Source organism: Monodelphis domestica, chromosome 1 (assembly GCF_027887165.1).
Source record: "Monodelphis domestica isolate mMonDom1 chromosome 1, mMonDom1.pri, whole genome shotgun sequence".
Taxonomy (NCBI): Eukaryota; Metazoa; Chordata; class Mammalia; order Didelphimorphia; family Didelphidae; genus Monodelphis; species Monodelphis domestica.
The window spans coordinates 456,701,289-456,727,928 of record NC_077227.1 but is presented as its reverse complement, the minus strand read 5'-3'; the positions used below and the strand labels follow the sequence as shown (position 1 = coordinate 456,727,928).

The 26,640-nt window shown below is 38.1% G+C and overlaps 1 protein-coding gene across 10 annotated transcripts in view; it reads left to right on the top strand.

The window, feature by feature from the left end:
- Positions 1–26,452, top strand: part of NCOA5 (nuclear receptor coactivator 5) — a 29,831-nt gene extending 3,379 nt beyond the window's left edge. For 2 of the 10 annotated variants that reach the window (XM_007474927.3, XM_056812357.1), the window contains exons 2-9: positions 5,783–6,071; positions 8,183–8,249; positions 18,311–18,751; positions 19,488–19,624; positions 19,889–20,015; positions 20,868–21,067; positions 23,278–23,607; positions 24,458–26,452. In XM_007474927.3, the coding sequence (XP_007474989.1) occupies positions 8,212–8,249; positions 18,311–18,751; positions 19,488–19,624; positions 19,889–20,015; positions 20,868–21,067; positions 23,278–23,607; positions 24,458–25,074 (1,890 nt within the window). In that variant the 5' untranslated portion in view covers positions 5,783–6,071; positions 8,183–8,211 and the 3' untranslated portion in view covers positions 25,075–26,452. Of the gene's footprint in view, positions 1–5,482; positions 5,595–5,782; positions 6,082–8,182; positions 8,250–18,310; positions 18,752–19,487; positions 19,625–19,888; positions 20,016–20,867; positions 21,068–23,277 lie in introns of those variants that run through there. The other 8 variants (XM_016426745.2, XM_056812358.1, XM_016426746.2 and 5 more) reach the window with 8 other exon arrangements.
- The last annotated feature ends 188 nt before the right edge of the window (positions 26,453–26,640 follow it).

Sequence of the window (26,640 nt, the reverse complement as noted above, 5' to 3'; positions counted from 1 at the left end):
CAGTTGCAGTTCTGGTTCATAGAAAGGTTTGTTTTAATGAGTTTTGAGCAAAAAAAAAAAAAATATATATATATATATATATGTGCATATATATATAAATCTTATTTTTTTCTTTGTTTAATAATTTTATAGTGGTTAGAAGTACCTTGAAATCTGTTTAGCTTAGGAGGAAGAAGGGATAAAATGAGGGAGTTGATCACATTAGGTATCTTTTTTCAGTTAGAAGTAGTTTTTCCAATATAATCAACCTCTTTTTTAAGCATCCTACTTGCTCTTTAAAGATTTTTTTTTTAATCCCCTTTCCTCTGTCGCAGAGTAACAACTCTTAGACAGAAGGGAAAGAGCTAGGCAAAGAGGTTAAATGACTTGCCCAAGATTAAACATTAGGCAGCACCTGTGGCCAGATTTGATCCCAGATCCTCTTGAGTCTAGGCCAGGGATGCTATCCATTGAGCCACCTTGATGCCCCTTTATCTTTAAATTCAACTCTGACTTTAGATATTTTTCACCCTCTGGCTTTAGATATTTAACTCTGCTAACAGCATTTGGCTACCTTCAGCTTCTTAGATTAAAAAAAAGGTCTTCATGCATATTAACTTTAGATTTGCTCCATTTTACTTCAAGTGGTGTGAATTTGCAGTGGTATATATGTTCATATTTTGGTGAAGAGTTGCTTTTGGAAAGCAACATGTAAGTTTTGTAAAATAAATTTAGAATTTATTAAATATCTATAATAACTTTGGTTGCTAGTACTACTTGTAGTCTTTTTTTTTCTTTTTGAGATTGGAAATTGGAAAGCAAAATGTCTTAAAGGAGTGAGAAGAGAGCTCTAACCCCATTGACAGTTATGACTCATAGAATTTTAGTTGTCATTTTGCTCCTAGAGAGCCACAAAGACTTGAAAATCATATAACTAAAATGGGGCAAGATCAGTGGTTAGTATTTTATTGTATTCTGACTTGGAAGTCTGAAAAGGAAATTCAAAATTTAATGCATATCCAAAGAATACTTTAAAATCCAGCAGATGATACTGAACAGAATTAATTAATAACAACAAAAATTTTTAGAAGGCAAGCCCTGACATGATTAGAACTATAAAACTTGAATTTGTTTTTTTCATCCTGGATGTAATTTTTGGATAATTAATGTGAACCCTACTTCTATACTATTCTTAAGTGCTTTCATTTTTCATTTGATTTTAATTATGATAATGGCTTCTGTAGTTATTGCAACAGACTAAGGGGAGGGAGAAATAATTTCTCTTAAACCAGGTACTTTCAGTAAACCCAAGGAGAAGACCCAAGTGTCAACTTACTACATGTAATCAGGGTTAGATATAGATAATGAAAACTGTTGTTCAGTCAGTTTTCAGTTATGTCCAACTCTTTGTCCAGACTCTCTTGGGGTTTTCTTGGCAAGGATACACTAGAGTGGTTTGTCATTTCCTTCCTCCAGCTCATTTTATAAATGAAGAAACTGAGGCATACAGGGTTAAGTGACTTGCCTGAGTTCATACATTCAGTAAATGTCTGAGGCCAGATTTTAACTCACCTAGGTAAGTCTTCCTGACTCTAGACCTGGCACTCCTATCTGACTCTATTCACTGTATCACCTAGCTCTGTAGAATGAAAACTAGGTATCCAAAAAAAAATTTTTTTTCTAAATAGTGATGAGGAACTTTGAACCACTCAGTCTCTTTAAGGGAAGACCTCTGATCTCCATTATTAAAGAATTCTCTTGTGCCCCATATCTACCAGATGTGTTGCTTCTTTCTCCCTATTTGAACTGATGCTTCATCAAGAACACTAAAAATAATTATTTCATTTGAAGTGTTCTTATTTCTTAAAACATAATTGTAATGCAAAATCTCAACAATTTGGACTCATTAATTCCAAATGTATATTTATATGGAGACTGAAACTGAAAATAAAAAATTTACTGAGAAAATAGGATAAATTATATTAGGGTATGATGGGGTATGAAAAGAATAAGCTTATCCACCATTTGGAGGGAGAGAGACAGACAGTCAGACAGAAAATCACAGGATTATAAATTTAAAACTAGAAGGGATTTTAGAGGTCTTCTAGTCTACCTCCCTCATAGATGAGAATGCAGAATCCTAAAGTGCTGAAATGACATGCCTGAAATCACAGAGGGTAGTAAATGACTTATAAATTTAGTGTTCTTCCATTGCTACTACTTCCTTGTTAGGGCTACTGATATGATCATTATAAATTATTTTACCTGGGTCTGCAAGTACCTCTATCTAACCAGTCACTGAATATTTTAATAAAAACTATATTTTTATTCAAATATTTTATTTAAATATTTGTTTAATTTAATAAATAAATATTTTATTTGAATATTTATTGTATTAATTAAATTATATTTATTTTATTTAAATATTTATTTAAATAATAAATATTTAATAAAAACTATCTTTTTCTTTTTTTATGGTAAGCATTTTACTCTTTAAATTAAGCCTCCTTTATTTTTCCAAAGGAATGAAAGTGTGCCATATCAATCTGTCTTTTTCCAATCATTTATGCTATGATATGGGACAGATAATATTATCCACATTTTACTGATTGAAAAAATAAGGTGTACAAAGACATTAACAGCTTAACCAGGATCATAGAGCTGGCTGGATATTAGATGTCCTCATTTTCAGCCCAACACTATTTTCATTAGGAAAGCAAGATAATATAATAATAGAATGCTAATAAAGAATTTTTTAGATTGTTTTAAGTTAATAAAATCTCAATAGCAAGGAAAGGGGCAGCGCGATTATATAATGGAGCAATAGAGGTGGTAGATTTAACTAAATAATATGGATTGTACCCTGTTTTGACAATGGGGGTCCTTATGGATATAGATATTGGAGCTTATCGTTGTACAATCTAGACAAATCAGTATCCCCTAAGACCTCTCAGGAATAGCAAAGAGTACTTTTCGTCATTACTCTTTCCAGGAATGATTGTATTTTTATCGAATTGAAAGTAGATATATTATTTTGTAAGAGAAAAGGCAAGTTGTTGGTGATGGAGTTTTCCAAGTGTAAGGGAATCTATACCTCAAGTGTTAGTAATACTAGTAAGTAATAGCAGTAACAGCAGCAGCAGTAGTAGTATGCCAGGTATTATACATAAAGGACTGTATCAAAAAGTGAAAGAAGATGTGGTATATTGTTATACAAGTACATTGAATAGATATATCTAATTATAGAATGAACTAGGGTTTGTTTGTTTTTTCCCTTTTCTGAAAAGAATAGAAGGAAAGTAATAATCTTTGGATGTCATCCCTTGCCCCCCTTATTTGGGAGCTCAAAAGCTGATAGTCCATGTTTTGACATTATTATTAGACTTTTCTTTTTTAAGTGATGACATCTTATCATCTTATCTGAATTGAATAATTTTTGATTACTAAAATTTCATTCTTTCCTAATGAGCCTTTTGGGGTAATCTTATAATTATTCTATTTATATTATCCCTAGGAATCTTAACAATGGATAAGTGGTGATGCTGTCTCTGGGTATTAATTCCTAGTCTCACAGTACTACTAATAATTCCTGCCCTCAGTGTGTTTCATTGCTTAGGAGTTTATGCCTTATAAATGAAGAAGTCCAGATTTTGCAAGGGAAAGTGTTGCCTTTGAAGGCAACTGGATAGGTAAGTTAAGCAGCTCTCATACTTGCTACTTCATGCAATATACATTTTTCACGTGCAAGTTTATCTAGGGACCATTGTATCAAACTTATCTAGAACAGTAATCAAAAATAAAACTTTTAGTATTGAATCTATCAGTTTTCACCTTTTTCTTTTGTGGACTGCTAGCGCTCATCTCTTTCAATTAAGTTGATCTTTTAAATTATTTCGTATTTTATATTTCTGTGTGGCATTTCTTTAATTGATATGTTTTCTCTTGTTTAAAAACACTTTACCTTGGTTTCCAAAAGGTCACTTGAAAACATACATATATTTAAGCCAAGCCTCAATGTGTTCAAACTCGTATAATGGTTTTGAGTGGAAGTAAATGGCACAATGGATGAGGTGCCAGACCTGGAGTCAGGAAGATGCATCTTCCTGATTTCAAATCTGGACTCAGACACTTACTAGCTGTATGACCCTGGGCAAGTCATTTAACACTTTTTCCTCATTTTTGAAATGAGCTGGAGAAGGAAATAGCAAACTCCTTTAGTATCTATCTTACCAAGAAAATCCTAAATGGGGTTGGATGAAGAGTTGGACATGACTAAACAACAACAATACTATTGTTAGACCATTTAGTAAATTATAGAAATAAGCATTTCAGTTTGTTATGGAGAGAATGGCAACCTGCTTGTTCTGGGAACAGTTGATAGGAGTAAAGGTAATGGGATAAACATGGAATTCTCTTCTAACTAGACACAGTTTGCCCAGTATCTTTATGCTAATCTTGACACATCCCACTATGATTTGCTTTTTCTGTGAGTACTTCAAAATAGACAATTCTTTTATTTCTCTCTTCTCCCTTGCTTTAAACTTCCTCAATTAAACTATCCTGGCCTAGATAGATGTTAGATTTTTAAGGCATTTGATTAAAGGAATTCACATTAAGACTCTTTAACTAAGGGGCAGCTAGATGGCTCAGTGGCCTAAGAACCAGGCTTAGAGATAGGAGGCCTTGGGTTCAAATTTAGCCTCAGATGCTTCCTAGCCATTTGACCGTGGGCAGGTCACTTAACCCCCATTCTAGTCCTTACCACTTTTCTGCCATAGAACCAATATGCAGTATTGATTCTAAGACAGAAGAAAAGGGCTTAAAAGTAAAAAAAAAAAGACTCCCATAATTATTTGCATTTTAAAAAATAACTTTATTAATGAACCTTTAGTGGAATTAAAAGCAATGTAGGAGAGAGATTTTGGAGAGGAATGGAAGATGGAGCTTGACGGCTTCTGAATCATGCCATATTAGAGTCAGTTCTCTTAAACTGATTTTACTTTTCATGACTTATTCATCCTTCTTCCACTTAAAAACCTATAGATTATCTAAAAGTTCAGTGTGTGTGTGTGTGTTGTTTTTTTTTACTCCTAACTACAGATCCTCTCTACTCTTAACTGTGGGAAAAAAGAATTCTTCAATCCAGCTGGGTAGAAAGAAGGTCATACTTGATTTGTCCATCCTCTTCAGACAAAAAAAAATAAGTGTATCTTCCTGCTCTTGGTAAAATTTCCAGCAGGGTGTAGAGCATGGGCTATTCTAAACACAGGAAACCTCAAATTAGGGTGTCTAAATTAAGACTTAATATACCACTTTTAAAAGGTTACTTATCTATGATCACTAAAATGAAATATATAGAATGTTGTTTTAGAGGTTTTACAGAAGAAATGCCTATTAAACCAGACCATCCAAACATATTTCCTAAATTTGGGGGCAAATCCAAGTATCTTACATTGATTGAGAAGGGACCTTAAAAATATAGTCTAATCCCTTTGTTTTGCAGATAAAGAAACTGAGTCTCAAGGAAGGGAAGTGGCTTGACACTTGTTAACTGCCTGATATATTGCCTTTTTATGTAAAAGAAAATGTTTAAAAATACACACTCACACTCAAAGGTAAATTGCTGTTCAAGTGATTTAAAGGTGCAAAACATTAAGAACACTTAAATGTTTAACCTTAAAAACAGTTTTTTTTTTAATTTTAGTATCCCTCAAGATATTTGTTTATTTCAATTTCACTAGAAATATTTTTGCATTTAGGCCATATAACACACTTCTTTCCATTTTTTTCCACCCAACAACAGTGGGCAGTGGGGAAAATTTTGCAATGCAATGTTCCATACAGCTGGTTGGTGGAAGAGCTAGCCAGAACACAGGTTTCCTGACTCCCAGGCTTGAGCTCTGTTGACTCCTTCTGAACCTCTGTGTGTCTGCCTATAAAACAGCAGTTCTCATCCCTGCCCCCTGGCCCTACCTCTCAACAATGGTGATGCACCCTGTAGGTGCTCTGTGCACAAACGGCCTACTGGTGCAGAAGATCCTAGGAAGCCCCAGGAGCCACTCAGGAAAGGAAAGTTGCTTTCCGAATATAAGGTAGGGATAGGTGAGTGGTGGGCAACTGTCCTAATGGGCCAGAGATGGAGGGTGGAGGGACCTATCAGGGATGGAGCCACTGGAAATGATCAGCAGTTGGACAGCTACTTGTCAAAGATATTATAGAAGGGACTCCTATGTAAAATGCATTTTCTCACTAGTTCTGTAGCAGGTAAGAGTTTGGACCAGATAACCCTAAAGATCCTTTCCAACTCAGATTCTATGATTCTATAAAATTGATATCAATAGGGGGTATCCTATAGCGAATAGAAATACCTGTATTTGAATGGAAAGCAAATGTTAACACTATTTTTATCAGCTCATCATCTAAATATTCATAAAATCAGAAATTTTAGTTGCCTACTGCAGGATATAGCCTTGATTTTTATAATAGATGTTTTATAAATGCTCTCAAAACTGCAAAAATATTTTTAAAACTATAATGAAATGTTGAGAAAGATGATTAGATTAGATTCTTATCCTTACTTGGCACAAAATGACTGAACAGACAGACCTACCCATCTTTAGGTCATTGTTCCTAAACAACTAAATTATTTTGGTGGCATGTTTTCCCTAAAAAATGTAACAGTATTCAAATCTAAAAATAAGAAGACCTGAAGGTTGCAGTTTATAGAGCCATGGTCCAGAATCTCATCACTTCGGAACTATTGAGAAAATGTATCCTGTATTTTTTTTTTAAGACCAATTACAGCTAGGCTTATGCTAAATGAAAAGCATACCTTTTGTTTGGTGAAATGTGCTTCTGTTAAGTTTCTCTATTGTCTTCTTTTTTTTAATCAAAGGTCTACTGACCTTTTTTGTTAGACTTAGTGGGAAAAGCTTCCTAATTTGAAATTCCTATTTGAAGATCAAATTTAAATAATGTATGTTGAATTGACCTGGAGAGCACAATATAAAGTTAGCTACTTTCTCTATAGGATGTTAATTAAGACTTTGGGTTATAACACTTAAGTTTCTCCTTATTTATCTCAATTCAAAGAATTTGGATAGGAATTTTTAAAGAAATCTAATATTTACCTTTTAAGCATCATAGCTCCGTGATTGCTTCAAAATATTTGATAATATACTTTTAATTATCCCCTTTTGGGTTGAGGAAAACAAAACTTTCTTACATGATTGAAATTTGTGAACCAGGTGTCCTAGATATAAGCAAACTACCAGTTCTGTTAACATTTCGTTGGATACATGTCTTCTGGTACCTCATCCCTTCTCAGCTTCTCCATTGTTTTCATTATCTATTTGTTGCCAGGCAGTTTTTGGCAGATCATGTTAGTATGTCCATAACTTCATGATTCGATGTCATTCTCCTTTTTGTACTTTTATGTACTGTGTGTCAGGTTCTTTTGATGAAAATTTACTTAAAGGAACATTTTTGGTGAAGTTAATTATTTCACTATTATAATTGATAATATTTATCACAGTACTTGGGTTTGATTTACCAAATGCACTTAAATTGGAAGCAAGTCCTGCATCTGGGCCTTTTCATTCTTGACTGTAAATGGTGTTGAATTATAGAAGGTCATAGTAGTATTCCATTTAGCAATTAGGCCATACAACTATATTTCTGACATCTCATTATCAGAATTCCTATTCAATGGTAAAGCAACATAAAACAAAGAATGACCTAACAAGCTAGGCTACTTGCCTCCTAAAACATTGTAAGTTTTTAGCTGATTCTGGTCAACCATCATTTCTCAGTAACAAAAAATAGCTTGGCCTTTTGTTCTTTTTTACCCTGTTAAAGACATCAAAGGCCCTTTAAACCAGTCCATCCAAGAACTGGTGAAAGGGGTTAAATTCAATTCTTGGGGAATCCTGGCTTCAAGACTTGCCACAGTGTTAATCATTAAAGAATCACTTTTGCCCAAGATTTGTGTTCATTGTAAATCTGAGGGCCATTCCTTATCAAGTCATGACATTGTACTGCCTTAATAAAAATTGCCCAAGTGGCATTGTGTCTGCTGAATGGATTTTTCTTGCACCATCTGTTTGGCAATTGTATTTTTTTGTTGTTGCTCTCATTTGAAATGTGCTGATGATCTTGTTTTTATTCCATAGCATTGAACAGATGGGTTGATTATTCTTTTCAGATATTAATAAGGCAGCGGAAAGAAGAAATATGAATACGGCTCCAGCAAGACCCAGCCCAGCACGAAGGTAAAGTACCCTGAAGCAGCGAGTTACCCTGGGAGAGTCGGGCTTTGGGGAGTTAAGCCAAACTTCATCCACCAAGTGTCTCTTCTTCCCTTTCCCCCCAACAAATCAGAGGCGCTCAAGTGAACAATAAGAACATGAACCATGTGTGAAGGGCCTTGCTGCTTTTTTTAAACATCAGGAGATGCAGAGGAAGCTTTCTGTGTCCGGTGCCAAACCCAGCAGCGAAGTTCAGCGTGCAACAAATGTTGCACGGGATTCGAAGAGGACAAACTATTGTTTGTCCGTGGCTCATGTATCACTGGCAAACCTCTGCATCTATAAGGATTGCTTGAGGTCTTCAGTGTGTCCCATGCTGCCTTGCCGCGCAGTTATCACTGTTTCATCTCTTCATTCTTAAAGGCTGCCAGTACAGACTGGTTTTATGAAAAGCGCTGCTTAAGAGGGTGCTATCCCTTTGTCACACCTTTTATTCCATGTACATTTGGGTTACCAACTTGGAAATGAAATCTACCAGCCCTGTCAAAACCTCTTTTGGAAATAAAGGGCTTTTTCCCCACTCTCTCTCCTCTGGGCATATGCAAATGATATGGTCTTGATGTGACTCTTCAGGACACAAATGTGTTCCTATCTCTGTCAAAGGGAGAAACCTTAATTTTGTTATCCCTTGCACAAAGGGAAGATATATCGTATCTTCTCTATCCCTACAGTTCACAAGTGCAGGCTGCATTTTCAGTTTTGATGTGGATTGCAGATATATGTTTCATGCCTGGTGATCCTAAAGGAATTAAGTGAATACTCAATATCAATTTTTGGCTTTGGACTGAAGCTAAAATACAAGTTTACTCTAGTAAACTGAATACCACTTGTATCACAAGGTAGAAAAGGATACAGTGTATCCTTGTCTGTACAGTTTAGCAACACAGGTCACACTACATTGTGTACCTTAGCTTAACTGAACAGTTACATTCAACATACTATTTTGGGATAGAAGCTTCTGTATGTTGTCAGCTTCACTTCACAGATGAAATGACTGCTATGTAGTTTGTGTGTGCGCACGTTCCTATGTAAGTGTCAGATGTACTACATTGGAGAACACGGAGATTCTATATGGCCCCATGCTATACATTTCAAGAACACTCTGGGTGCATGGTTATGCTTTTTCCATTTTGATTGTGCTGCAAAATAAAGTGACAGTGTAACTACAACTACTTTGCTACTCTCAGATCTTCTGGACACCCTTGTGGTTTGAATGCCAAGTGTTAGCAAATACACTACTAATACTACTGATCTAGGAAGGTACATTGGTATTTTGTCTGTTATACTTCACAGTTTAAGAAATACTTTATATATTACTGCTTGTTCAGATTAACACTGATGTTCTTCTGTACCACCATGTTTGCCTATCTTCCATCTCTCCTAGTGTCTTGCATGTCTTAAACCTGTTATTCATCAGCTAGTCACTCTACCCCTTTTTTCCTATGGCCTCATCACTGCTTTGGCCTTTCCTTATTTCAAAATCTTGACCATATAGTTAGCTAGTCCATCTTGATACTCTCCTTTACCATTGAGTTCCTTTACCTTTATCCTTCTATGCCTAATCCTCTTTTGACCCCAGTTCAAGTTTACTACTACCATCCACCTTCTCTCCCAAATACTTGTTGCTGAATATTAATGAAATCATACAACTCTACTGAATAGTTCTACTACAGATTTATGTTATCCAGGTTCAACTGGACCATTACCATGCTCATCAATCTTTTCTAGGTGACTCTATCCTAATCCTCATATAGTCTGTTCCCAAATTTTATCTTCTTTCCTCAAATCATGTATACAAGGCACTCCAACCTTAACAAACAAAAAAACCCTTTTCTCTGTAGAGAACCTTGAACTAAAAAAATTAAGTCCATTTGTTGCAACCTTTTAACCTCACCACAATTCTACAATATAGATCACTTCAATATCTTTTCCTACTGTCTTCTTTTCTTCTTTCATCTTAAAGAAAAAGAAGTAGATGGTCCTTTTCCTAACAAATGCCAGCCCCTCTGTTTCTATCCTTAATCCCATCCCCTTCCTCCTCCAGGAGCTTGCTCATGCTTTCTGTCTCCCTAGCCTTTCATTTCTCTTTTTCCACTTAAGCCTTTTTAAAAAGACCTTTGTTTGATCCTCCTCCCTCCTCAAACTACCATCCTACATTTGTCCTTTTTGTAGTCAAATTCCCAACTTAAAAAAAACTCTTTGTATTCATTGTCTCCTTTTCTTACCACATACCTCTCAACCTTTTATAATCCAGTTTCCAATCTCCTCACTCAGTGGAAATTGTGCTCTCCAAATTAACAATTATCTATTAATTGCCAAAGCCAATAGCTTTCAGTTCTTCTTAACCTCTCCTCAATATTCAACTATGCACACTCCTGCATCGGTTTTGTGACTATGCCTTCTCCTTGTTCTCCTCCCACCTGAAAACTGCTTGTCCTCAGTCTCTTTAATGAAACAATATCTTATCTTTGTCTTATATCCTGTGTTTCTCTGTATCCCAGAGCATTATCCTGGGCCTACTTCTCTCTCCATCCTTATTTGATGATCTCATCAGCTCCCATGGGTTTAGCTGTCACTTCTATGTAGATAACTCCCATATCCATATATCCAACTCCACTATCTCTTCTGAACTTTAGGCCTGCATCACCAACCGCTTTTTTCAAATCTCCAGTTAGATTTCCCAAAGGCATCTCCAGCACACTTTGTCTAAAACCAAATTCATTATCTTTCCTCACATACTCTTCCCTCTTCCTAGCTTCCCAATTTCTTTTGACAGTGCTACTATCCTTTCAGTCACTCAGGTTTACAACTCAGATTCATTGTCACCACTTTCTCTCACAGCCATGCTGTTACCATTTCTTGTAGACTTTATACCCATAATCTCTCTTGTATTCCTCACATTCTCTCCCCATTTTTCTCCATGTATGGAGCTACCAATCTCTCCCCTGAAGTAGAATAATATCTCCTAATTGGTCTCCCAATCTCCAGCCGCTCTCCTTTCCAGTCTGCCCTCTGCTACAAAGCAATAATCCTAAAGCTTAAGTCTGGCCATGTCAATGCTCTGCTCAAGAACTTCCCATGACTCCATCTTTCTTCGTGGATGAAAAAAATTCCACACTTTAACTTTGAAAATTCTTTATAGCATGGCTTCAGCTTTCCAGGCTTATAGCACATTACTTTTCTCACATACTCTTTATATTCTGGCCAATTTGACCTGTCTGGTGTGCTTGTGTACCAATTTACCTCCTGCCCCATGCCTTTGCAAAGATTGTTCCCTTTGCCTAATGCACTCTTCTCAATTTTTACCTTGTTGAATTCTTAGCATCCTTCAAAACTCAGCTCAAATTACATTTTTAAGAAGTTTGTCCTGATTACTTCCACCCCAAGTTACTAGTGCCCTCCTTTAGGAAATACTTTGTATATATTTTTATAGTTCTGTGTCTACATGTTCCTTCCCCGCCGCCGCCCCCCCCCAAATAAAATATAATCTCTTTGAGAACAGAAACTTTTGTTTTTGTCTTTATAGTCACAGTATATGACATAGTATCCAGCATGTATAGGCACTTAATAAATGCTTTGAGAGTGAATGAATGAAAGATATATACTGTGTATCTTCTCTGTATCTTAGAGCATACAAATAAAAGATTATCTGAGACCCCTACAAAATCTCAGCTGAGTTTCAGCAAAGCCAGTTTATGTCTGCTCTCTTTCTTACCTTACACCTCTCACAGTTGTGCTGCAGATGTTAGATGGGCACATCGGTATTCTTCCTGCTATACTTCATAACCCAAGTAAATACAAAAATTAGTCCTACATATCTTGTTTTCCTCTGACATACAAGTGGATACAGAGTATATCCTATTTATGTATGGTAAAATCAAAGAGTTCAAGTGGAAACTGAATATGTGGTGTCCAGGTAAATTGAAAGTGGATGTGACATTTATCCATTTTTCAAGAAACACTAATGGGTACAGCTTATGTTCTTTGACCTGAGTGGCTTACAGAGGAGATGCATTGTTTCACCCTTTTAATATCACTGATTATACTACAGAGAGCATTCACACTGTGTCACAGGGAGATATGATTTCCTTCCTTTCCTCTCTAAGTGCTGCTTACATTCACTGTAATGGTATCTGTGTGTGTTACCTACAAGAAAAAACAGTAGGTGAAATGACAGAAGACAATGTACCTCACATTAATATGGTTTGAGGGGGATGCTATGTGTTAAGTTGTAAATGAATGTTTAACCAAATGCTTCTATCATTTCCCATTGGTGGTAAATAGTCCACAAACATTGACTGTGTCCGGGAAATAACTATACAGGTCAAAATACAAGAATACCAGTGAAGAAGATACCTTTTATTCCAGCTTTAAATGTACCATCATCAGTAGAGGGAAAATAGTTTTACATCTTTTAAAAATAACCAAAACTATAAGCAATGTTATTTAGAAATTGTCTTTTCAAATGAACCCCATGCCCTTACCAAATGTGAGTGTATATCCAACCACTATATTTCTTTTAATGTCACCTTCCTAAGAAATGAGTTTTAAATGAGATTTTGGGGGGTGAGGTAAGAGTACGAATTAGCCTGCTGTTTTATGATAGTAAACAGTAGGGACAACTGGGCTAATTCAGATTTCATTAAGAATTAGTCTTCCTCTTGGTAATATGTTGCTCACTGGGTTCCCCAGCAGGCTGTCATAATATGATGCATTTCTAAACAACCATGCATATTTGCTGGAAAAAAATGAGGGATGTGTTTATTCACTAAAATCCTTTCTGAACATAATCTCTAAAAAGAAAGAAAAAGTGAATGCTAAAGTCAAAGAATAGAGCATCTCATCATTATTAATAATGTGATCCCTAAAGATAAACTAAAAGAAAACATTCAAAACAGAACATGTTAATTACTAGATCAATATTTTTATCTTTACTTAAGATAGGAGTTCCAGACAAAATAAAATTTTATTGTTAGAAATGTGGCATCATTACCTATAACACTTGCTCAGCAAAAGGAGGTGCTTTTTGAAAATTAAGTTTGTGAGTTTCTAGTGTATGGTTAATCTCAGAAAGGATTTTGTCATTTATCCTGAAGGTAAGTATCAGGTATCATCCCTGCTTCAAATGCCTTCTTCCTACTAAAGCCCAGGGTTATCACTGAAGACACTGAAATGTTGACAGATACCATTTGGTACTCACATGGATTTTATATTCCTCAGGATCCTTTCTCCTTGATTACTACTTTCTGCCATAATAAAAATGATGTGCCTTTTGCTATTTCTGCTGAATTAAGAGTATTTGTTTAGGTTAAGACTTCATTTTTTTTTCATTTTAATTTTTTTTATGATATTTAAGTGCCAGAGCATCCTTGTTTTATAGGGTTATCTTGTTTTCTTTAAAATGGTGAAACAAACACTACAGTAATTACAAAAACTTTCACAGGATTGTCGCCACTTCAAATGTCTAATGTGAACTGGACAACTGCTAGCCCATCTTTCTTTAAGTAATTTCACCTGAATGAGTCATAGGTACATAATTGCTTTTTGTAAAGGTGTGTTCTAATCATCTTGACTGGGAAGCTACAACTTCAGATGACTGCGTGAGAAATTCTGCTTTGAAATAAATTCAAGTCAGTGCCCAATTATCATTAAATTATTGGGCTCTTATAGATCTAGGCCATTTGGTTCCCATTTAGGATTTAGCACATCATATCATGTGTGATAAGGTGTTGAATAGCAAGGCTAAACAACAAGGATTAGGCATTAACTCCCTGAATATTCAAGACAAAGGCAAGGACTGTCATGGTGCCAGGTGCACTTCTTATTTCCCAAGTATTTCCATATGACTTGAAGAAAGAACCTTTAATCATATTTGGATTATTTTCTCTATCACTTCATCTTTAATTTTTGGAAAACATGTTTAATCCATCATCAAGAATTATGGAACTTGAAGTTGTTTTTCCAACCGATGAGATTCTTGTCTTTTATCATCACCAGATCTCTTGAGTGTGAGGCCGCCATATCTATAGGAAGTCTTCATGGTTTTTTACTTCTGGTTTGTCATATAGATTCAGGCCTCAATGAAAATCATCTATACTAGGAATGATGAATCCAGCTGAGAGAACAAGAAATTTTAAATTAATGCTTGGAGGAAGACCAATTTTCTTCCCCGGAAGAAAAATCAATGTCCTTGTGACTTGATTTGCAACATTTGAGGGGCTTAAAAGATTTCACATGTTCTCTTTCCTGAGGGATGGACATATCTATATTCCTTGTTTTTAATGGGAGTATGCAGCCAGGCTCTCACACAGAAGACAGCCATTCTGAAAATTGTATGTATATGTGACAGATTGAAAGCTTGAATAACTGATGAATTCTTTCAGAGAATAAGGAAAGAAAAGCTAGTTCCCCAAGAAAAAGGAACACATGATATAAAAGATGGTGATCAGTAAGAAGTAATAAAACAATGGTTCTACACCCTCCCTCTCCTTCCAAAAGGATGAAGACCCAGAAATCTTTCAGGATATGAACAAGGCCTTGGTACAGTATCCTACTTCTGAGGTAGTGGTTCATTTCTCAGCAAAAAGAAGATCCAAACAGTATTCTCAGATTCATAAATAAGTGTTTCACTTTATATTCTGGGTCTTTAGGCACCCAAATGGAAAATACAAAAAGGAATGGAAAATACCTACCTCTTAGTAAAAGGGACATTTTTGACTTGTGGCCTGGATTTCTCTCATATCAATCCCATTACTTCATAATGGACATGGCAGCTCCCCTTGGGCAGAAAGTATGTGTTTTCTTTTGAGAATCAGGGAATTTGGGACATAATTTTGGAAGCAATTTCTTTTTAACTTGCCTTTATTTGGTCTGTCAATTTCAATCCTGAAAGTTCATAGTCACCAGTTTCTCTTTAGCCTTTAATAACCTGGTATCTAAAGGAGGTGATGCATTTGTTTCCTTTACTAAAACACCTCTAGTGTCATGGGATGGTGTTGTGAACCTTATTATGCTTAAGAAATCTGTTTTTGAACCACTTGTTATCTAAGGTCAAATCTCACACACATAAGATTTTATTCTGGTGGCACTTTGAATCCTGAACATTGTAGTTTTCTTATTGTTATCAGTGTTCTCGTTTCAAGTAAGATGTAGGGGGTGGCAGCAGGGGCCATTTTGTTCTGGGTTGTGGGTTGTTTTTTTTTTGTTTGTTTGTTTGGGTCTTAAAGTGAACCTAAAGCTTTTTTGTCCCCATAAGAAGAGCAATCTTGCATGCTATTCTTCTTCCAAAGGGAAGAAAATTACTTGCCTTTTCATTTTAGAGTAATATCTTCCCTTCTATTACCCCCCACTACTCCTTTTCTCCTTTTCTATCTTTCCCCTGTAACTATTAACTTTTCTACCTTTTTACTCAGCAATAATTGAGGGAAGCATTAGAGGGTTGTCTCAGATGGACTTTAAAAACTCTTGTGCTAAAGGGGAGGTCTTATCTGTCATAAACTGGAAGCTTGAACCCATTATTTGGGAATCTAGGCTAAAAGTCAGCCTCCAGAGAAGGAGACTTAACAGGTAAGTGAGGTTTTTTTCTTGAGATCAAGATAAAGAAATTATAAGGTTTTTTTTTTCCTTTTTCCTAAAGTTATTTGCAATAGTACTGCGAAAATATGAAAATTTTACCCTCTCCCATAGGCTTTTCTGAGCCTTAAAACTGATTGGTTGGCTGCTTGACTGGCTCTGTATATGTGTGTCTGTGGTCTGTGGTCTGTCAGGTTAGTGACCACTCTGAGTCCTGGGAGCCAGCCGGGAACACTAAGAGCTGTTGCCAGCTCTAATAACTGCTTCCAAACATTCCCCAGGGTGGGTTTATCCGTCAATCCATAATGGCTTCAAAACACTCTGAAATTGCCTCTTCCCGCTGGGCCTTGAATGTTTGCCCATGTTTTGTTCTTTATCAATACCTCACAACATAATATGAGAACTGCCTGTGTACATATGTATCTATTATGTGTGTATACACACATACATACATAAACATGTTCTGTGAAAAACATTTATGTTTGCCTTTCCTCATTCAAATCCCTAACATTCTGTTATTATTTTTGCATTAACAGGTTACGTAAAAAACACTAGCAAACCTCAATACATGAATGACCAGTGCTTTTCTTAGTATCCCATTTGGTATTTTAATTTAGTTTTGCCCTATAAGTCTATGTCAATGGAATGAAATTAAAGTTACTTGCCAAAGCTGTTATGTTATCTGCAAATATTTTTAAGTATCTGCTAAGCTCTGCGCTGGGGATAGGAAGAAGTATGACATTCTTGCCTTTTGATAGGCTTACCAATGCATAAAATAGATCTCATATATTAAAAGATAACATTACAAGGACCTGTGCTAGGTGATCAATGAATGGTTTGGAGATTAAGTACCACCATCTTACTATAGGAATCCAGAAGAGGAAGAAATTACTAATGACAGGGTGGTTGGATAACATTTTATTAGAGGAAGGTGAGCTTTGAGCTGGGCCTAGAAGGGAAAAGTAGGAATTAGACAAACAGACTTGGCATTGAGGGGAAAGGGTGGGTAAAGATATCCCAGACCGGGAAAACAACCTGAGCAAAAATGCAGAAGTGGGAATGCATGTGTTGTGACAAGCAAAACTGTTTGGCTTTATCTAAGAGTTCATGAGGTTCAGAAAATTAAAAGGATAGGGAGTAGAATGCAAAAATCCTTAACTACAAGGTTAAGAAGTCTGGTGTTTTTAGAAAAGGTGGTGATGTATGGAGGCAGAATATTTCAAGAAGATTAATCTGGTCTCACGTGTAGAATCAGTTGGAAAATTAAAACTGGTTCAAGTTGTTGCAGTAGTGCAAGCATGAAAAGTAAGAGCCTTGAATAGGTTGATGGCAGTGGAAAGGCAAAGGGAAAAGATGGATAAGAAAGGAATCAAAGGGGGTAGATAGGTGGCTCAGTGGATAAGAGTCAAGTGGCCCTAGGTTTAAATGTGGCCTCAGACTTCTAATGGTATGACTCTAGGCAAGTGACTTAACTTCAATGCTTAGCTCTTACTACTCTTCTGCCTTAGAATCAGTATACATCACTGATTCTAAGATGAAAGGTAATGGTTTTCATTTTAAAAGAAAAAAAGAATCATAAAGGAAAGATCAATCCGATTGGGTAACAGAATGTCAAGAGGAAAGGAAAAATTAAATAAACCGGACACCAAGAAATTTGAACCTCGATAAATGGGAGACCAATGACAATGAAATGGAAAAGTCTGGAAGGAAGTGGGTTTGAATTGAGGTAAAGGTAATGAATTCAGGTTTAGATGTATTAAATTTAAGATGATGGTTGCATATCCAGGAGGAAATCCCTTCTAAAGAAAATCTATTTGGAGTCACCTCATGGTCTCTATGGTATGATAAATATATTAGTCAGTGCATAGAGATTAGTGTTCTGTATTAAATCCCTATCTGAAAACTGCATAAGTCTGTTTTAAGTCAGCACATAAATTTATGTTTCTCATAGTATTCTACAGAATTAGTATTTGTAGTTCTAGTATACCTTGTTGTCCATTTTCCTTTCAGTTTAGCTTAATTTATTGGCAGACATTTTAACCATCATTTTCTAAAAGCTGAAGACAGTCATCACTCAAAAAATTGTTTTTTTCATGATATGCCGTTGGGCATAAATTATTTTATAAAAACTCATTATTTTGTAATATGTGACTTCTTATCAGTTTGTCCCTTTCTTTCCCTTGTGAGGCTCCTACTGGAGAGCCATACAGTTCTTACTATGGGCATTTTGTTTTTTTCTTTGCTCTTTCAGAACTCTTTGGACTATATATGTGATCAAATGGGGAGACTGTCTTTAAAAATCCAGCAGTGTCCTAGCTACTCTTGTTTGTTTGCTCTGCTTTGGAGAGTAGACTTTATTGGGAGGTGTCAGTTTGGCTATACCAGGTATATAAGAGTTGAAGGGCCATTGCTGTCTTTTTCATCACAGTACTTTCCTGCTCCCTTCCCCACAGGGATCCATATGGTTTTGGAGATGGTCGGGATGCAAGACGGGATCGGTCCCCAGTTCGAGGCAGCCCAAGGAGAGAACCCAGGGATGGCAGGAATGGCCGAGATGCCCGAGACTCCAGAGACATGCGGGACCCCAGGGATGCCAGAGACATGCGGGACCCCAGGGATTCTAGAGACATGCGGGACCCCAGGGATTCTAGAGACATGCGGGACCCCAGGGATTCTAGAGACATGCGGGATCCCAGGGATATGAGGGATCCCAGAGATGCCAGAGACATGCGGGATCCTCGGGATATAAGAGATCTCAGGGACCTTGGAGATCCTCGAGAGCTGAGAGATCCCAGGGATATGAGAGATCTACGTAATATTCGGGATGTCCCACGAGACCCTATGTATGACAGATACCAAGAAGTGAGGGATTCACGGGATCCTGTCTATAATAGGTATGTGGCAATTTTGTATGATACTGGTAAGATCCATACTCTATATAAAGCCTAAGGAGGGTAGTGTACATAAGCCTCACACTCTAGAAACCAGGAATAAGATAAAGATGTTTGTTCTTAACATAGTGTTTGTTGTAACCACTATGAAAGCAGGAACTCTTACTTTATTGTCCTTTGTAGTAGTAGGCATGCACTGAATACTTGAATAGTAAATTAATGAAGATACACTCATTGTGATTGAAATAAGTCATTTATGTTTATGTGTGGAAAAAACACTGGGTACAAATTATATTGTAGAAAGTAGGTAGTTTGGGCAAAATAACAGGAGTAACAGCTATATTGCTGCTTTTTATTGGTGGGGAATGCAGCACAGATGATGATAGTTAGCATTTATATAACCTTTTAAAATGTTCCAGGAGCTTTACAAATATCTTGTTTGATAATCACAACAACCCTGGGAGATAGGTGATATTGTTATCCCCATTTTACAGATGAGAAAACTGAGGCAAGGTCACACAGCTAGTAAGTGCCCAGGTCTTCCTGACTCCAGGTCCAGGACTCTCTCCCTTGCGTCTTCTAGCTAACTCTTACTAAAGAGTTCTTATGGGCATTGTGTTCTTTCTGTGCTCTGGCAGGCACTCTGGCAAATGGGGACACTGCCTTTAAAAACCCAGCAGTGTCCCAGCTACTCTTATTTGTTTGCTTAACTCTCAGTGTATATTTATTTACTTTGCAGGAGAGAAGAATCATATGACCGTTATTTGCGCATGGAAGAGTATTACAGAAGGAAGGATGACACTTATTTTGATCGTTACAGAGAACATTTTGATGGACGAGCTCCCCCAGGCCCAGAAAATCAGTCTCGTGCTAAAGGTTGAGTATCACTTTTCTTTAGTAAAATTCATTCCTATCCCATGTCCAGCAGAACAAGAAGTTTAATAGCTACTTATTGGGGGTTGGAAGAAGAAAGGGGCCTCAATGCGTTAATATGTGTTTGGTACACATAGTATAAAGAAGTTAATAGTGTCTGGACACAAGTAATTTAGTCTGTTTTAAGATCTTTGGGCAATTTAGAGAGGAAGTAGTAGAATGACTCTTAATGGTCATTCTTCAGCTATTCTTTGACTGTCCTTGCAGAACGTCTGAAGCGTGAGGAGCGGCGTAGAGAAGAGCTGTATCGTCAGTATTTTGAGGAAATCCAAAGGCGCTTCGATGCTGAAAGGCCTGTAGATTGCTCTGTGATCGTGGTCAACAAGCAGACAAAGTAAGAGGCCCTATGGAGATTTCTCCCAAATATGGACCAGTTCCTCATCTATTAGGAAGAAATCTAAACTCCTACTCAGAATTAGTGCCATAAGGGACATGGGCTGTATAGATACTGGTGATGGTATGCCAATCCTGAGATCCCCAACACATTCTGCCACACTGCTCAGGCAGTACCTCCTGCGCTCAGTAAGCATCCAGCACTGAGCTCAGCAGAGAACAAAGACTTCTTTGTAAAGGGCCATGACCTTGCAAAGCTGCTAGTCTTCAGTGTTACCAAAGCAAGAGAGTTCACTGCTGTGCTGTGCTCACCTCTATTTAACATTCTGTTCATCAAAAGGTTGAGTGTCTACTGTGGAGCTGAAAAGAAAGAACGTGGTGGGATATAAATTTGGTCGTTGCCATGTTATTTGACTGCCTTATAGTTTGAGATTAAAGAATTCATTCCAAAACAGTGACAAAAAGAGGTAGGTATAGAGACATTGAGCAGTAGGTAGACTTTGTCCTGCACTATTAAAAATGTTCACTTTTTAAAGTATAGACAGCTTTCTTTTGACCAAAGAAAATGGTGCCTGGAAAATCGTGGAAGGTAGAGTGGGAACCAGGAGGCTTGAGTTTGAGTCCCAGCTCTGCCTCAAATTCCCTTTGTGATAGTCTCAAGTTCCCTGTCTATAATGTGAGAAGGTAGGCCCTTTTCCATTAAAAAAAAAATCTTATCATTTGCATTTGAGCAAGATTGACTTCCCTCAGGAATAAAGGGAGAGGTGGGAATTAGAACCAATTCTAGAGCAAAGTCTTTATAGATTTGTAGTTCATAAGAATGTGTTAACCAAGGCCATCATTATTTCCACAGAGACTATGCTGAGTCCGTGGGGAGGAAAGTTCGAGACTTGGGCATGGTGGTAGACCTAATTTTCCTAAACACAGAGATGTCACTGACACAGGCCCTGGAGGATGTTGGAAGAGGTGGATCTCCCTTTGCCATTGTCATCACCCAGCAGCACCAAGTTCATCGCTCCTGTACAGTTAATATCATGTTTGGGACTCCACAAGGTATGAAGCCTCATGGCTATCAGTTAGAAGTTATAGTCCCAATCATAATGACTTCTTTTATCCCTCTGTCCCTTATCCTTCATAGACATTTGCAATCAAAATCAGAAGTAGAAGGGAAAGGAACTTAAGAGACAATGATAATGGACTCTAATTCTGAAATATGGCCAGCAAAACCCTGACTTTAGTAGTTTGCTGGGTAATTACATGATATATGTGGGAAGAGGGCAACACTAAGTTCTTTAGTCCTTTGGATGATAGGTAGGTGGGGAAAGGATATAGTATACAAGCTTAGTGAGCTGTACCTTACTTCTATATTGTGGACTCATTGTGGTATTGAAAAATAATTTAGAGTGCCCCAAACTAGTAATTAGGAGATCTAGGGCCAACTCTAATTCCAGCTCTGCCACTTAACTATGTAATTCTGGATAAATCACATTCTTCTCTGGCCTATTTTTTTCTTTATCTGTAATGAGAGAATTGCTCTAGATGGTCCCTATTCTAGCTTTGACATTTTATGTACTCTGATGTTCTTTGTTTTAAATATGAAACTTTATGGTGTACTAGGCAAAACTTTTCTCCTCCCCTTCAGAATATCATCTTCATTTATGCCAATAATTCACAGGAGCCTGTCTCCAGGAAGGAATTCTGCTGATTGGACATTTTATCTTTTAATCAAATACTCCCCATAATGCACAGCACTACATTTAAGAAGTATCATGGTGTAATGAAAAGAGCACTGGATTTGAATCCCAGCTCCAACTTTAACTGTATGATGAGGAGCCAAGACATTTAACCTCTGGCCTTAACCTTTCTTGGTTCTCTCAGTTACTAATGATCTTCCCCTCAGAATTCACACAAAATTTTGTTTTGTAGTTCCATTACTTTTATTTTTTAATAGTGTATATTTGGCTTTCTTCTACCAAACTAAGTTCAATGAAGACAGGGACCATCTAAACCTTACTCCTCTACCCCCTACCCCACCCCAAGAACCTAAGTACTTTGGTACTTAATTGGGTACTTAATATAGTTTCTTGTTATTTATTCAATCGAGCTTATTGGAGGTCAAGAAAAAGGAAGATTGATGTTGACTAGAACAGTAGGAGAAGGCTTAGTAAGAGAGATGGAGCTAGAATTGGATCTGAAGGAAAGATGGGAAAGAAAGAAGAGACTACTGTTTTCAAGGAGAGTGAGTAAGGATAAGATGGTTAGGAAGGCAGGATTTATGTCTTTCCCTTCCAAGACATTACCTGAACTTTTCCTTTGCACTTTGTGCTTGTCCACCAATAGATCAGAAGCCTCTTGAGAACAGAATCTATTTTAGTTGTTTTTAATCAAATTTTGTTATATGTTCCCCTCCCAAATACACATAATCATGAAGCACAGGTTCCCATATTGACCATTTCCAAAAATATGTCTCATTGGGAGAAGAGTCTATGTTGCATCATTGTATCTTCAGTATTTAGTGTATAGCCCCTCACAGAGAAAGTGCTTTAAAAGGTGTTTTTTGGCTTTGAATCCCTGCCCAACCTACCTTCTAGACTGGAAGAAAGCACTTTGTAAATTGAAATGTTAAAGAAATATTAGCTCTTTTTATTTTTCTTACAATTGAATGGTGGAGCCTCTCTACCTACTTTCTAAAGAACTATTTTGGTCCCACAAAGCCACATAAGGAGGGATGAGTGTGTTAGGTTAATCTCTAAGAGTTAGGCCTACTGAAAGGAGTCAGACATTTGACTCAACACATGGACTAGTGGCAGGAGGAGACTGACATTCTGAGTAGGAGCTGGGAAGAATAGACATTTTAAAGGATATGGGGACAGAACATTCTGCTTCTAATCCCCTACAGATATAGAAGCCCCTAGAAAGAGGTCCTGCCTTCCTTCTATTTGCTCTCATTGATAGTGCAACTGTGTCTATGTGAAATTAGTGGGGATGGGGAAAGAAGTTATTTATATAACTTTGGCTTTTACCATTAACTTTTGAGCTATAAGAGATATTGAAACCCAATTTCTTGCAAAGTTACTTATTCCCAACCAAAGTTACCATTCACCGTTTCCTGGTCTCTCTTTGCTCTTTGTCTTTCCCATCACTATAATGATTTTCTTGTTGGTTTAGGGTCAGGAAAGACAAGGTGGAAACCAGCCCTGAAACTACTCAGAACTGTCAGTAGGAGGAAATAGCTCAAGTGCGTGTGTCGTTCTTTCTCGCAGAGCATCGTAACATGCCCCAAGCAGATGCCATGGTGCTGGTAGCAAGGAACTATGAACGCTACAAGACTGAATCTCGGGAGAAGGAACGAGAGGAAATCGCCAGGCAGGCAGCCAAGATGGCAGATGAGGCCATTATGCAGGAAAGGGAACGAGCAGCAGCAACCCCTGTGGAGGAGGGGGTACGAGGGGGCCACCCACCTGCCATCCAGAGCCTCCTCAATTTACTGGCTGATAACAGGTACCTCACTGCCGAAGAAACAGACAAGATCATTAACTATTTACGTGAGCGGAAGGAACGACTTATAAGGAGCAGCGGGGACCTTCTGCCAGGTGAGCTGTGCAGCAGGGCCAAGGTGAAGTTCTGACTCTACATTGCTAATCTCCCAACTCAGATGGGAAGGGTGGCACTGACCCATATTCTGGGGGGATGGGTCATCCTGTATAGTTAAGCGAAACAAAGCACATTGGCTATGTCTGAAAATGTATTCCTCATTTCACACCTCTAGTCCACTATCTCTGCCAAGAGGTGGAGACAGGCTTCACCATTGTTCTTCTGAAGTCATGATTGATCACTGCATTGATCAGAGTTCTGAAGTCTTTCAAGGTTGCTTTCATTTACATTATTGTGGTTGTAGTGTAAATGGTTCTCCTGCCAAACCCACTCTCCTTACTCATCTACATATATTCCTGATGGAAAAGAGAGGTTTGCTTGGTATATAACCATCAATTCCAATCCTTCGTTTAATGTTTTTGAAGAGACAATGTGGTATAGTGGAAAGAGTACTGGATTTGGAATCCCATTTCTATTATTTATTCCCATTGTGACCTCATACAAGTCACTTAATTTCTCTGGACCTCAGTTTTCTTCATTTGTAAAATGAGCAGGTTGAACTTAGATGATCTCTAAGGTCCCTGCCAACTCTGAATCCTATAATCCTGTGATAGAGGATGGGGCTAAGGCTGTCAACTTCTTGGGCCCACTTCAGTAATTTTTTGTGGGAACTGGGGTGCTTTCTAAACATGACAAAGTGGGCTAATCCTTTGGGGAAACTTGAACCATAACATTTGTAGATGAATAATAAAAGTGTTATGTGTACCCCACACTCCCCTCCCTTTGCCTCTCGGCACCCCGCCCTTGCCTAGGTCTTGAGCTAGAGCCCTTTGTTTTCTGTCTTTTCAGCTACTATTTCCCGACAACCCCTTGGGGCAACTTCGGGCACTTCACTGAAATCCCAGTCCAGCCTGCCTAGCCCCCAGCCTCTCCAGAGCAGTCAGGCACTCCCTCCGGCTACACCAGCTCCAGCATCAGCCCCCACCCCACAGCAGGAGCTTCAGGCCAAAATCCTCAGCCTCTTTAATAGTGGTGCCGCCACTGCTGCTGCAGCTGTTGTGGCCAACAGCAGTCCTACCCCTGCCACAGCTCCCCCTGCAGGCACACAGAACCAGAATTTTGCCACCATGGCTAACAACCAGTCTCAACAAAGATCACAGGCCTCAGGCAACCAGCCTCCAAGTATCTTGGGACAGGGAGGCTCTGCCTGCAACGTAGGCCCCAGGCCCGGGGCGCCATCTCAAGGGCTCTTCGGCCAGTCCTCCAATCGCCTGGCACCTGCAAGCAATGTTGCTGGCCAAAGGCCAGTGTCCTCCACATATATCAACTTTGATAATCCAAGTGTACAGAAAGCCCTGGACACCCTGATCCAGAGTGGCCCTGCCCTTTCTCACCTGGTGAGTCAAACCACAGCACAGGTGGGACGATCCCAAGCCCCTCTGGGATCCTACCAGAGGCATTACTGATGCCAATCTATCAATCCCACTCTCTCTTCATCCCCACTCCTCCCTTCTCCTCCCATTTACCACATTCTTAGAGTTTTTCCAAGGGTGTTCCAGCCACCTGACCACATCCATATTGAATGTCATGAGCCCATATCGCCACCTTTCCTTCCCACACCCAGCTTTGTTACTGATCTCCCTCCAAGGGCAGAGTTTGATAGGCTTCAAGGTTTATAAAGCTTATGTTAGGGTGTCTGCATTCCTTGGTCTCAGGTGATGAAGAAGTTGAGGCCTGGGTTTGTCCCTTCCTTAAGGCAGCTGAAATATGTTTCTGCTCCACTTAGTTTGGAATGATATTTGTTTATCATGGTCCAGAGCCATTGCCTCTTCTCATTCAGTCACCAGCCTCTTTAGGAGGATGCAGCATTGAAAGGAAAGCTTGCCAATTTAACATAGCACAAACTGATATTCTTCAAAACCTACTCAAGAGGGAATCAAAAAAACAACTGGCAAACTGGGATTAAGTAGATAACTGTCACTGAAGTCGCCTCCTTCCAGAAAAGAAGGCAAAAACTAGGAGAGAGGCCAATTTGGGGTTTAATAAAATCTTCCCTCCTCCCCGACACAGGGTTTGGGGAAGGCATTGGCTACAGTGTAACCATGAAAGCTTATTATTAGCAAGGCCATTTCAACTCTTCAGGGTTTTTGCATTTAATTTAGCCATTCTTACAGACCAAATAGCTCCACTCACTAACAGTTTAGCCCAGATTGGATGCCCATCTCCTGGTCCCCCTCCTGTGACTGGCCTAGAAGCTCTCCCAGGTGGAGGATGGGGAAGGAGCCTATGTTATATAACTTAGGCTAATTCAACTCTAGAACTGGCCCTAGAATTCCATTTTCTCAAGATTTTTTTTTAAGCCAATTAGCTTGGAGAAACAGAATGTTCATCTCAACCCACTTGTTTGGTTTTTTGAGGAGAGGAGTTGTGAGCAAGGGATAATTTGAGGGCAGATGTTCTAGCAGCTGCAGTACATCTTGGTGTGGACACCCAACCTTCAGTTCCCAAGTTTTGAGCCTGAATGAAATTGTTGGTAGGAGAGCATCTGGCTTCTGCTCTCTGTTGGCACCAAAGGAAACTGCTCTTTCCTTGGGGACATGCTCATTCCATCCCTCTGAGCCAAAGCTTCTAGGGTTTGGGAGGGCCAGAGGGTTGAGACCTCTAGTTGTGCCAGTGCCTGCAGCTGTTTGAACATGGTTTAGAAAACTCAAAGTCCCTTAGGTGGCAGCTTTTTATGTTCCAACTTGTTTCTGTTATATAGTGTTTTTTTTTTCTCTTTGAAACTCTTGTGTTGTTAATAAAATAAGAACATTACTTTTTAATTAAAGAAGAAAAATGTGAAAATTGTGTCTGTCCTAGTAGATGGTTTTCAATCTGAACATCTGAAAAGGGCCTTTCTGAAACATCCCACGATGGAGTCAAATAATGGTATCATTGATTATATGGCTTCAAGTGTACACTTCATATTAACCTTACCTTAAATATGCTACTTTCCAGCTGTTGACCCAAACAATCTATCCATCCATCTAGGG